This window comes from Paroedura picta, chromosome 9 (assembly GCF_049243985.1).
Source record: "Paroedura picta isolate Pp20150507F chromosome 9, Ppicta_v3.0, whole genome shotgun sequence".
Taxonomy (NCBI): domain Eukaryota; kingdom Metazoa; phylum Chordata; class Lepidosauria; order Squamata; family Gekkonidae; genus Paroedura; species Paroedura picta.
In genome coordinates this window covers 88,678,115-88,691,860 of record NC_135377.1, presented here as the reverse complement: position 1 = coordinate 88,691,860, position 13,746 = coordinate 88,678,115, and the positions used below count along the sequence as shown (strand labels likewise).

The following is a 13,746-nucleotide window of genomic DNA, read 5'->3' as shown; positions in this document are numbered from 1 at the left end:
AAACAGGAAAGTGTTCTGCATGTGGTTAGGGAGGCTCAGAAGAGGGGGGGAGGCAAATGGAGACTATTTCTTTGTTTTCTTGAAGGGGGGGGGAGAGGATCCAAGAAGTCAGAGGAGGAAGGAAGAGCCCAGATTCAAAACAATGCAATTTTAAAATATATTGAGCATTAAAAGCACTCTAAGATGTCGCACAATAAAGTTAGGGTCACTCCGGATCAATCCTTGCTGCAGAAGGAAAATTTAAATCGCCCCAAATCAAAATGGAAATCGCATTCTGTGTAGAGGGCAGGGACTGAATCGACCTGGGGTTGGAATAAAAGCTCCGTGCAGTTTACACCCAGGTGACAGAGATCAATTTGCCTGGAGAAAAGGGGTTCTTTGAAAGGTGGACTCTATAAGATTATAACCCAATGAAGTCCCTCCCCTTCCCAAATCCCACCCTCCTCTGGCTCCACCCCCCAAAATCTCCAAGTATTTGCCAACCTGGAACTGGCAACCTCATGCCAACCACATATCCTTTTGCTACCGAAAACCAAACAAGGACAATATGTCACCTAACACCACAAGAACTAAATTCTCTGAGCTTCTTTGTCCAGAGCCACTTGTCCTACATGAAGCTTTGGCATTAACATCTCAGAAGAAAAACTGTCTGTAGATTAGGGAAGATGCTAGTGTTGTTCTTTGGAAAATTTTGAATGAATGTGAGAATGTCAAATTAAAAACAGAGTAAGAGACCCATACCAACTTTTTCAAAACTGCTTTACATCTAGGCACACTTGTGTTCATCTTAGAGACATTTGATTTTCTTTGTGGAAAAAATACCTTCTGGATGGAGATGCAGGGGTTATTTAGGAGCTCTTCCATTTTGGAATAGGCTCGTCGTGTCACTGCCCTAGTGGCTCCTGTTCTTCCAGCTTTCTTGAAATGAAACACCTGCAGTTAGAATGGATGCAATGAAATGCATTAGACTTTTAAGGGGATAGCCTTAAAATAGACACCACATGCTAGGGGGTTGCGCCTTGTCCTTCCGTAAAGCCTTCTGTTAATAATAACAACTAAGAAGTTGCAATCAATATACAGTGACATCCTTAAGGATTTTTAAAGGTCAGAGATAAGTAGAGGTAGCTTGTTGTTACTTTCCTATTTGTAGTGACCCTGACCTTCCCCGGTCACCCAACCAGGTACTAGCCAAGGCTAGCTCTGCTTAGCAGGCAAGCTCTGATGAGTTCAGCCAAGGCTAGGGTATTCTGCCTGCCCAAAGCACCTGTTACTTTAACTCTATAAGGAAAGGGGATTGCAATACATTTCAGTGTTTTATCAATAACTTTAGCTCAGGGAATGTTCACAATGGCAGTACCACATCCCCTTTCCTTAAAAACAAGAGGATATTCTGTCCATGCTGGATCTAGATAGGAAGAATCATCCCCACCAAACCTCATACTGTTCCCCCCCCCCTTTTGTCTGCTGCTGATTTGCTTGATGACGTTAGGTTTCTTAATCGATATGGCTCCAGGCCAGGATAAGGTAACACCCAGCCGTTTATAAAGCCGTTCCTTAGAAAGAGGATTCTGTACAAGGCTGGAACCAAAAAGAGCTCAAGAATGGATCCAGAAGGACTTTGGGCTTTCTTGGGCGATATATACCTCGCCTGCCCACCTCACATACCATATCAGCTGCTTTTGAAATCCCCCCTATTCCAATAAAGGTTTGCCATTGTAGTGGGGAGAGGGAGAGGCAGGGAGAGATATGCTGTTTGACAAGCTCAAGTTCAAAGTCCCCTTAGAGATGGAGAACTATCAATACGATACTTTAGACTGAGGTCTATAATTCAGCAGCATCCACAGTTTTAAATCCCAGTGAAACCTCAATCCCTATTTTCAAAACGGGAAGACACAAATGTATTATTATTATTATTATTTATTACATTTGTAGCCCGCCATTCCCAAAAGGCTTGTGGCGGGTTACAAAAGGTGCATAAAACCCCCCAATAAAAACACCCCCTAAAACAATCCACCAAATCAGATATTAATTTAGGCTTTAAAATTCTAAAAATCAGTAATTTAGGTTAATAATTAACCCAATTGGTTCAAAACCTGCAGCCGCGTCTTCTTTATGGGGAACTTACAGATGGTCAGTGAACGGAGGGGGAATTTCAAGCAGGGAGGCCAGCATCGTGGTGCCTCAGCCTCAACCATAGGCCTGGTGGAATGGCATTCTCTCTCCGCCTTATCTTGGCAGCAGCATTCCAAACAATGGTTCAGAGTGCTACAAGAAACCTGGGGTGTGCCTGGAAATTTTGAATGCTGCCTCCAGATCTCTGGACCAGGGATTCCCAAAAAGGGTTCTAGTGAAACCTGGAGCTTGACAAGGGATCTCCAGGGATTCCGTGGCCTTTCCCAGAAGTCCAGGTGGCTGCTGACATCACTAGACATCCCTGGAGCCCACTTCCCCTGTTCCTCTACAGCAGGGGTAGTCAACCTGTGGTCCTCCAGATGTCCATGGACTACAATTCCCATGAGCCCCTGCCAGCAAATGCTGGCAGGGGCTCATGGGAATTGTAGTCCATGGACATCTGGAGGACCACAGGTTGACTACCCCTGCTCTACAGGTCTCGTCTCTTTCTCCACATTGAAAATGGCAAATGATCGATCGATTGGCTGGCTCCCGCACCTTAATCCCATGGCCACTTCTCGGAAGGGGAAGGGGAATGACATCACTTTGGGGTTTCCTCAAAGCCTGAAAAATATTTCAGGGATTCCTCCACCATCAAAAGGTTGAAAAAGCCTACGCCTATCAGAGCAGGAAATCTCCCATATGGCATTTAACTTCCCCTCCTCATTTGCTTTCATATATGCACATAAGCTACTGGCACACGCCAGAACTTCCTAGCAGCCATGGAAAAGGAGACGTACACTTGATAAATGGACATCTTCTATCAGTTCCATAGCTGATTCTTGCAATTCAGAAAGAATAAATTGCATTTTTTAAAAAAAATTCACTGTCTGCCTTCTCTACTCTATCACATGTGTGTTCAGGATTGGACCTCTGAGGAAGACCTGTTTTGGGGTTAGGTCTACCATCGTATGGTGCATATTATGTGATTTCAATGCTCAGCCTATGAGTTAGGTCTATGTTTTAAACTTTTTAACTTTATATGTTGTGCACAATAAATGTGAATATAATTTGATTATCTGTCTTTTGTGGACACCCAACCGTTTGGGTCCTACCTCATAGCTGCCCAGAGAAAGGCTGCCCAGAGTTGGCTGAGAAAACACTTCAAGAGTCAAGCACCATTTGCCTCTAATGGACTGGGGGTGATGACATATGCTTCCCCCCTGGGGGTTATAAACACAAGGAACAAGGTCTTTAAGGTGCTTCTGAAGTCAAATTGTGTCCCGTTGCTTCAGACCAACATGAAAACCTGAATTAATTTTCTAGACAGTCTCTCCTACCAAAGGGTTATCAGCCATTCTTATGCCCAGTAGTGTGAGCAATTCATCAAAGTCTTTAAATTCAGTGTTCAAATTTACCTCCGCTATCTGCTCCGCCGTACAGCCTTTGGCCCCAAGATAAACAGCAGCCATAATGGAAGAAATACTCCACGGGGAAAATAAGATGTTGGTGTCATGATGGATCTGGCACATGGACTTGAAAAGATCGAGGGCAAACTCCGTGTTGGCCTTGCTCAGGGTCTCCATTATCACGCAGAGCTGGTAGAGAGAAAGAGGGAGAAGTGTCTTAGACCTGACTGTCCATCTGTTTTAAGAGCATTGGTGACTGACGTGCCGGCCTCTCGCCTATTGAAGATGTACAGGAAATTTCTGGTACAGCCAGATAGTCCAGACTCTCTGGAATAACCCACCACTTAAACCACAGAAGTTGTCTGGTGTTTTCCTCGTATACATTCCTGGCCATTAAAGATTACCGGTGTGGTTCAAATTCTCTTCCTGTCCAAAAGCCCTTTGTCATGACACACTGACTCTGCAGCAGGACACGTTCAACCCCCCCAAAATACCTGCTATTTTGGGGCAGCTGGCCTCTCACTATCTCATGTGTCTTCTGCTCTTAACTTGCACATTGCATACCTGCTGCTCTTGCACAAGAGTAGAGAGGCCTTTGGAGGGAAACGTGATGTTTTTAGACCCCTGTGCAAGAACATGTGTTGTGCAAGCCCAGTGTGGATGTTATGTAAACCAGCTTAAGGACAAAATTGTACAAACTTTTGCTAACCTAGTGCAAAAGACAGCATAGTGGTTAAAGAGTGATGGCCTCTAATCTTGAGAGCCAATTTTGATTCTCCACTCCTCCTCCACACGCAGCCAGTTGGGTGACCTTGGCTCAATCATGGTTCTCTTAGATCTGTTCTCACAGGGCAGTTCTCTCCCTGCCTCACCTACCTCACCGGGCATCTGTTGGGGGAAGAGGAAGGGAAAGGTATCTGTAAGCTGCTTTGGGACTTTTTTGGGTCGTGAAAAGTAGGATTAACATATACATTATGCCTCAATATTATGGGTCGGGCTAGCCCAATCCCATCTGATTTTGGAAGCTATGCAGGTTTAGTCCTGGTTAGTACTTGGAGGGGAGACCACCACAGAAATCCCGGACTGTTACACAGGGGTAGGCAGCAGCAAACCACCTGCATTTAACTCTTGCCTTGAAATCCGCGCAAGTGGATCTGACTTGGCAACAGTTTCCTTCTATCAGCTCTGGGATTTGTTGGCCCAGTCAGCCAAAGTAAGGTCATGATTCATGGGCAATGGTGATTTATTGGCTTCTGGGAGACACCCAGAGCACATAACAGACCCTGTAGTTCACCTGAGTCAGTCATCCCCTGAGAACCTTTTCTGGTGCTTTTGGGTTGGGCTGCAATAGTTGTGATAGAAAGAGGTTTCTTCTTGCCTTGGTCCCACAGTTCACCTGCTGGTTCCCAAGGACTTTTCCTGTCAGGTTTATTCTTGACGGTCAGCATCTCAATAGTTCCGATTCTCTGCTCGTTAATAGTTGTGTTATACTGACTAACTCAAGAGCCAACTTCGTGTAGTGGTTAAAGAACAGTGGCTTCTAATTTGGAGAGCTGGGTTTGATTTCCTGCTCCTCCTCCACACACAGCCAGCTGGGTGACCTTGGGCTAGGCACATTTCTGTTAGAGCAGTTTTCATAGATCAGATTTCTCAGAGCTCTCTCAGCCCCACCTCCCTCACAGGGGGCCTGTTGTGGGGAGAGAAAGGGATGGAGATTGCAAGCCACGTTGGGACTCCTTTGGGTAGTAAAAAGCGAGGTATAAAAAACAATTTTTCTTCTTCTTGTCCTAAGTAGAAATACACCCTTTCTAAGCGTATAGACTTCAGGGGACTTTGAAAGGCACAACTCTGTTTAGGATAGCCTAGTGAGCCACTGACACACTACCCGGATTGCTTTTCTCAAGCAGCATTGGCTCTTGCTGGATTTCTGGTTGTCAAAAAATCAGTATTTCCTGTTCTAATGTTCCCATTACCTGTGTTCCCATTACCTGTTCCAGGTACCTTCTAGTTCACCTTTCCCCAAATGCCATCATTTGCATGGTGCTGCCTTTCCTCTGATGTCAACATTCATGGCTGCAGGCTAGGAACAACTTGACAGTATCTCCATGCTGAGAAAAGGTCCATGTCCGGAACTCTCTCCCATGTCTTTATTCTTCCCCGTCAAGTTACAGTCAAATTCTGGCAACCCCAATATGTTTCTTTTTTCAGTGCAAAGAGATGATCGGAAGTGATTTATCATTGCCTGCCTCTGTTCAGAAACCCTGGATTTCCTTGTGGGATTCCCCTCCAAGTACTAACCAGGGCTGACCTTGACCGTTTCTGCATTAGGAGACATACCTTGTTTTAGCCTCACTTTGGATTTCCTTTGGATGCTATATGTCGACTCTAGCATTTCCGCATTTGGACTTCCCTCCCCAGGCTGAAATTTGCAACATGCTTTCTTCACTGAGTCTGAGGGAGGAAGCCTCCCATCATGCTTTGCTCCTTCCCCCTTTCCAAAATGTGTCTTTTGCAAAATGGTGCCTTTGTTTTCATTGCACCCCTTAAACCCAACATTCTGTGCCCATGACTGCCTCCTCACCTTCCCCCCAAGTGTTTCAAATGTAATTTTTAAAACGAAACCTGAATTATAATGTTTTAACATCATAACACTGCTGTGTTACACTGTAAGTCTGTATTTTTTTTTAAAAAATCAGGAATAGCATTGTATATTTAGGAATAGCATCACCCTTAAAAAAAAAGGCAGATTTTTTTTGGAACAGAGGGAGGGAGGATGGCAACAAGGAAAGAGGCATTCTCAAACAAAAAATGGCAAATGCAGGCAAAAACCCAATTGCTTGCATTTCTGCATTTGGCAGACCCAAATTAGATCCTGTTAGTGTCTGCTTTAAAAAATGCAAACCGATTGTCTGAGGATTCCTTTGCTGAGGGGACAATTTAGATCCGTGCCCAAAGAGGCAAATTTCTGGGCAGAATAGACAAAAAATTCGACCCTTTAAAAATGCAAGTCCAAATGATATTAGTGCAGAAACAGTCCTTGCTTAGCTTCTAAAGTCTGAGGTGACAGGGCTATCCTGAGCCATCTAGGTCAGGGTTTTCCATACCTAGCAACTGTTGGAGCCCAAAATCTCCATCAGATAGGAATCGTAAAACAATCATCACCATCCCTTAGTGGCAGTTTCCTTCCCTCCCTGACTAGCTAGTTTCCTTCCCAGGTAGTCTCCTGTCTTGGTAGCAGGAGGGGCCAGCCCTGCTTGGCCTCAGCTATCCAGGTGTGTTGTGCTCCTTCAGACATTTCATGAGTAAGTGCTATGATCCATGATGCCTTATGATCTATTGCAACAGCTCTTTGAAGCAACAAGTTTTGAAATGACGCAAATACCCGCACAAGTAAGCCTTATTCAGAGTTACTGGTTGTAAATCATAGGAAATTCACGATGCGTTATTGAAACTAACAAGCAAGGTACAATTCACTTCAAGGTTTTTTGTTTTTGTTTTGTTTTAATGCCCTAATTCAGCCATTAATAAAAGCAATTTTGCAGAAGTGTACCACAATGGCACTGCAAACAAGCACAATGCAGTAGTCAGAGTGCTGGACTGTGCTGGGAGGCCCAGGTCTCCTTAGTGGGTCTTATTTGAGGTTGCCAACTTCTAGGTGGTGGCTGGAGATCTGGAATTACAACTGATCTCTGGGCGACAATGATCAGTTCCTTTGGAGAAAATGGTTTCTTTGGAAGAAAGGCTGTATGGCATTATACCCCACTGAAGTCCCCCCTAGGAAACTCCACCCCTAGGCTCAGCATATCTGGAGATTTCCCAACCCAGAGCTGACCACCCTAGTCTTTCTTGCAAGTAAACTTGTATCCGAATGGGTCACAAACTACAGTTTAGTTGCACTAGAACAGACTTTCTCAGCTTTTTTTAACCATCGACAAACCTCTGAAACATTCCTCGGGCTTTGAGAAACCCCAGCAGTGGCATGATGGTGTGGATTATGGTTGGAAAGTATGGAAGTGTATGCACCCACCTGGGCCCTCTCCTCTTTCTACCATCTCCAGGTCCATCATTGGCTTTGTTGGGAGGGGCTGAGCAGGTCAACATGACCACATATGGTCATAAATGTTTAACACATTAAAAAAAATACATACAAATTATTTAACTCCCACCAATCTGGGAAACCCTTCCAGGGCCATCAAGAAACCCCAGGGTTTCACAAGACCCTGGTTGAGGAAGCCTGCACTGGAACAACATTCTGCCACCATTGTTCTTGAAGAAATGAACTAAGCTCAGTTCAGTAACACACCTCAACTTCATAATAGAAAAACAAAAGGGTATCATTTTACATACCTTGTTGAATTGGCTGATACACACAGGTGCTCTTTGCTCCTTCCTGTAAATCTAAGGGCCAGGCTGGCTGTTTATATAGGATTTCTCACCACTCCCACCTCAACTTTCTTACATTGTCAAGATATATTGTGCAATATACTTCTGTCCCAAGGGAAAGTCTCCATGGAAAGTCTGAAGCACCGAGAATGTCATGACCTAAAAGGGAATGTAATAATTAAATCATAATGTCTGAATGCCAACAGCTGCTACGTCACAAAAATTGCTGCACAGCGAATCACAGAGGAGTTGTATCAGAGCACTGAAAGGAACTTTCGCTACAAAACTTGGAATCCCACGAATTTGTCATTCATTTCATCTATTGGATTTTAACTTTGAAATGACACTTAATACACAGATCTGTGTAGGCACATCCATACAAGGACTGTTTCCCAGAGAATGTGTTATGAAATGACTGGAATGGTGAGCTGTTAATAACCAGCTCATTTGTTTGGGTTGGGACATGTTGGGTTGGGACAGCTCTGGGTTGGGAAAGACCTGGGAAGTTGGGGATGGCCGCTGAAGCTGACATAGTTTGGGGAGGGACTTCAATGGGATGTAATGCTATAGGGTTCACCTTCCAAAGTGGCCATTTTCTCCAGGTGAACTGGCTTCTGTAATGGCATAAATTTCAGATAAATACAGCTAACTACAACACAGATGGACATAGGTGATATACACTGAAACCTGATGCGCAGGCTCGCATTTTTGCAAATACAAAAGACTGACTTTTAACATAGAATATAGCATGCAGGTAGATTTATCAGAAATCTTTAATGGCACAGCGAACCACAATCCATAGAGAACAAAAACCAAATATCAAAAAACAAAACAAGACAAAAAAACCCCACTTATACAAAGCCACATTCCTGCCTCCACAAACATTGGCTATTTATTTTCAGCATATTCCCAAGAGTAACCACAATTGTGGTAAATTTGGAAGGGTCTAGTTCAGATAACAATGATTTTATAATGCGGGATTTGGAACTTTATTTGGAGTATAGATCTGCTGAATAGCAATGAATAGCAGCTTGTTGGGCTGGAAGAGCTGAGCAATCCAATGCATCCTGTATAAAATATACAAATCACATTCTGGATTAATTAATCCATCTGGGCCTGCATTCTGCTGTCCCTTGTAATAAATCTAGGATTTCAAATTGGATTTCCAGCTAGACAAAAGAATCTCTTGTACCAGTCTGATCTTCTCCCGTCTGCCATTAGCAGAACCCCAATAAGGTAAAATCAGCTGGTAAAAGTTTTTTTTAAAAAACAGAATCAGCGAATGCTTATGTGAAACAATTTCCCAGTGTTTATAGAGAGGGCTAAATGCCACAGATGAAATTGCCTTGGCTTACTGAGAAACAACCAACTGTCAACAGGGCAGATTTGAAGCATAACTTGGTTGTCCAAAATCTTCTTTTCACAAGAACTACCATAGTATATTTTTACTGTAGTCAAAAAATGCCAAATCTTAACATGTACCTAACATGGTCAGAGGTGTAGCTGCATCCCGAAGATCAGGGGTAGTCAAACTGCGGCCCTCCAGATGTCCATGGGCTACAATTCCCATAAGCAAATGCTGGCAGGGGCTCATGGGAATTGTAGTCCATGAACATCTGGAGGGCCGCAGTTTGACTACCCCTGCCGAAGATTATCTTTGCGGTCAAACCTGTTTCTCGCAATGGTTTTCAGTTCCGATTGGGATTATCTGATGTAAGCTCAACTTTTCTTAGAAGCAGATTTGTTTGTTTTCGTATTGCTAAGTAATAAGCTGGAAGCACGCCAAAGCAGCATGTTCTCTGCAACATCTCATTTGTATCTGATTAAGCTGCACCCTTTTCATCAACCATGACGGGGCACGGTTAAGTTTCATGCGGTACTCCTCCTCCTCCGTCCCCAAAGTATGCACCCTTTGGAATCCCAATAACCTTTCACAGCAGCTTTCAAAGAAACTATGACTCAGAAGGTAGGAGTTGCGCATCAGAGATTTCACTCAGCATTCTGAACAAATGCCTTAGTAGGTGGGGGAGCACTGATGGGCATAGAATCATAGAATCATAGAGTGGGAAGGGGCCATACAGGCCATCTAGTCCAACCCCCTGCTCTACGCAGGATCAGCCCTAAGCATCCTAAAGCATCCAAGAAGGTCCTTTCCTTAAGGAATCAGGTTTTTATATATTTGGGGCTTCTTTCCTGAGGCTGTTTCCACACTGATCCATCAGTCTTCTTGTGGAGAATCCAAAGAACTGCAACTTCCGACACTCTAGTATCCTCCGAGTTGTTCTCTTTTTCTTCCTCGGAGCTGGTTTGTGGCAATTGTTATATACGGAGATATTTGTTCATGCAACACAGTTCATGTATCTGAGCTTATGCCGGCTGCTCGGTCCTCAATTGTGATTTGCTAGAACTTTTCAAGCAGCCAATTGACAGACTGTGTTTGTAGCCAATGGTAAGGGGGCATTGACAACCAATAATAGGTCTAGGGAAGGGGTAGTCAACCTGTGATCCTCCAGATGTTCGTGGACTACAATTCCCATTGGCAAACGCTGGCAGGGGCTCATGGGAATTGTAGTCCATGAACATCTGGAGGACCACAAGTTGACTACCCATGGTCTAGGGGACATGGCCTGAAGCAGTTGGAGATGTATGTAAGGCCTGGGTTTTCTCCCTGTTGCTGTTCAGTTTTCCTCCTTGATAAAAAAATTTCTCTTCATGTTGGATCTGAAGGGTCCACATCCTGACCAAACGCACAGAGCTAATACCAATGAAAAACAAACACCGTAACATTTTGCCCCATGGGCTTTTCCCTGTGGATTGGCAAAGTACTATTTTATTACACCCATCTTTTTCCCAGTAGGGCTCTGAGTAGGGTTACCAACTCCCAGGCGGCACCTGGACACTTCCCTCTATTACAATGAATCTCCAGATGACCAAGATCAGTTCTCCTGGAGAAAATGGCCACTTTGGAAAGTGAACTCTATGGCATTATGCTCCACTGAAGTCTGTCCCCTCCGCAAACCCCACCCTCCCCAAGCTCCACCCCCAAAATCTCTAGACCTGTTTTATACCCCAGTTTTGTCTACTCGAAGAGGTCTCAAATCGGCTTACAATCGCCTTCCCTTCCTTCTCCCTGCAACAGAAACCCTGTGAGGTAGGTGAGGCTGAGAGAGTTCTAAGAGAACTGTGACGGGCCCAAGGTTACCCAATTGCCTGCATGTGGAGGAGGAGTGGGGAATCAAACCCAGTTCTCCAGGTTACAGGCCACCACACTTAACCCCTCCTACACCACACTGGTTCTAGGTATTTCCCAAACCTAGTTTGGAGTAAGACTGCTCAAATTATCCCCTTTGAGAAGTAGGCTTGTGACTCAAACTTGCTTTTGCGCTCAGGAAAGACCTATTAAACATGTGCAGTTGGACAGCAGGAGGGTCACTTCTTGGGTCTCATCACCCTTTCCCAATGTGATGACAAGCCAAACCAACAGGAAGATGAAGACATGCAGATCGCTGGTGGTAAAGTCCTTGTGTCAAAAGTTCCTGTTTGTCACTTGTCATTTTTGGATGGCCCAGGCAAGGCTAAAGATGATGCTCTAGGCCTCTGTTGTTGGCGACAAAGAAATACAGTGGGGTGGGGGGAACGGATATCATCACTTTGATGGCAACACAGGAACACTCTGGTATTGGGCAAAAACTCTATGGTAAAAACAGCTTTCCGCTATTTTAGCAGGTTGGAAGCAGCCCCGATGTCAGAACTATTGCAATGAACTCATTGTCCAGTCGGCATTATATTTAGAGGTCACAAAACGCTCATAGCAAAAGCCGTGAGAAAAGAAGCACTATCAGAAATGCATTCTGGGACTGAAGTTTGTTTGAGAAAAGCTGGAGATGTCAAATTTGGTTATTTGGTTTTATTGCTATTAATTGTATTATTTTTTATGGTTTTAACTCTGTGGGATTTATTTTAAGTTGTTAAGCGCTCTCAGTTGACATTTGGGAGGTGCACTATATAAATATAACTAGTTTCAAAGCCCATTTATAAAAATGGGCTTTGAAAGGGGAGAAAGGAAAGTGGAAGGCAGATGCCCCGAAACCTGGTGATAGGCATGACCCTGGGGAGCAGTACTCACCGTTTGTAGAGTCCATGGTCAGCGGCGGCCGTCGGGGTGTCAGAAGGCCAGGGTGTCAGAAGGCCGCCCACCCCTGGCCGAGACTTGTGGCATTCTCCCGGCCGTGGAAAGAGCCTTGCCACATCTGCGATGCAGCGATGCTCTTCCCGGGGCCAGGAGAAGGCCGCCCCCCCCAGCTGAGACTCGCGGCCTTCTCCGGGCTGCGGAGTGCTCCTTGGAGGATGGGCCAAGTGGCCAATGGGCCAAGTGGCCAAAGCACGGCTCCCCATTAGCCACTTGGCCCTGGATTGCCACTCAGAGGGGCTCCTGATTTGCCCTTCTGAGTTTTTATCCCGGACAGGGCCCGCCCTAACTCCTCCCCACTTGCCCTTACTCCTTTATTCCTACCGCTCCTCCGGAGCGGGTGGTTTAAAGATAATAAATAAATACTGGACAAACACCGATAATAAAATTAGAGTCCTAATAAGAAATTGTGATGCATACAGAGAATCCCAACCAAATCAACAAAAGGAACTCCTGGGAATATATTACAGCAGTGGTCCCCAACCTGAGGGCCGCGGCCCGCCGCCGGGCCGCAAAGGCCATGGCGCCGGGCCGTGGCTCCCTCTCCCCGCCCTCCCCCTCCGCAGTAAAAAACTTCCCAGGCCGCAAGCTTGCGGCCCGGGAAGCTTCTTACTGCGGGAGGGCAGGGAGAGGGAATCAGGGCCGGGCTGTGCCCGTGCAAGCTACGCCTGCGCGGCCCGCGGGTGCGGCCCGATCCACGGGCGCGGCTCGCGGGCGCGGCCGGGCGCGGCTCGATGCGTGGGCGCGGCCCGAAGCGTGGGCGTGGCCTGCACAGGCGCGGTCCCCATGGGCGCGGCCCGATGCCCTGCCGGTCCCTAGCCTAATAAAGGTTGGGGACCACTGTATTACAGTACATGGGCCTCTCTAGAAAAAATAAATTCCTGCACTTATCTCATCATAGCGGATGATTACTCTTATTTGTTGGGAAAATGATAAACTGCCAGATACTGCAGCAGCAAAATAATAATAGATCTCGTAGCCATTTCAGCAGACCTGGGCATACATAACATGATTATGTGGTTTCGGTTGGAGGCTCACAGTTCACCGATAAAGAATTTGCCCAACATAGAACAACCTCTCTGCACAACAGTCATCCCAATGGTGAAGCCGAATCTGCAATCAAGATGTCAGAACACTCTTAAAGGAAACAGCTCGGAGCAAAGCAAAAGTTCGGCAAGCTCTTTCTTGAATGGTGAAACAAACCCATGGCTGGCATGACCGGTAGCCCAGTACAAAGATTCAAGTCCCAGCGAACATGTTCCCTTGTGGTCACAGCTACGGCAACATTAAAACCCCCAATGCAGACAGAGTTACAAATCAGCTGAAATGCATTCCATTATGATAAATATAGAGCCTCTTGTGGCGCAGAGTGGTAAGGCAGCAACATGCTGTCTGAAGCTGTCTGCCCATGAGGTTGGGAGTTCGACCCCAGCAGCCGGCTCAAGGTTGACTCAACCTTCCATCCTTCCGAGGTCGGTAAAATGAGTACCCAGCTTGCTGTGGGGTAAACGGTCATGACTGGGGAAGGCACTGGCAAACCACCCCATATTGAGTCTGCCATGAAAACGCTGGAGGGCGTCACCCCAAGGGTCAGACAGGGGATACCTTTACCTTTATGATAAATATGCCAAAGTCCTGCCACAGTTGAACCCT

The 13,746-nt window shown here is 45.6% G+C and overlaps 1 protein-coding gene across 2 annotated transcripts in view; it reads right to left on the bottom strand.

The window, feature by feature from the left end:
• LOC143845235 (leukocyte elastase inhibitor-like) overlaps nucleotides 1–13,746 on the bottom strand; it is a 36,915-nt gene that overhangs the window by 8,980 nt on the left and 14,189 nt on the right. Inside the window, exons 1-3 of one of the 2 annotated variants that reach the window (XM_077353462.1) lie at nucleotides 7,869–7,918; nucleotides 3,531–3,710; nucleotides 823–933 (exon numbers count right to left, since the gene is read on the bottom strand). In XM_077353462.1, the coding sequence (XP_077209577.1) occupies nucleotides 823–933; nucleotides 3,531–3,698 (279 nt within the window). In that variant the 5' untranslated portion in view covers nucleotides 3,699–3,710; nucleotides 7,869–7,918. Of the gene's footprint in view, nucleotides 1–822; nucleotides 934–3,530; nucleotides 3,711–7,868; nucleotides 7,919–13,746 lie in introns of those variants that run through there. The other variant, XM_077353464.1, reaches the window with a different exon arrangement.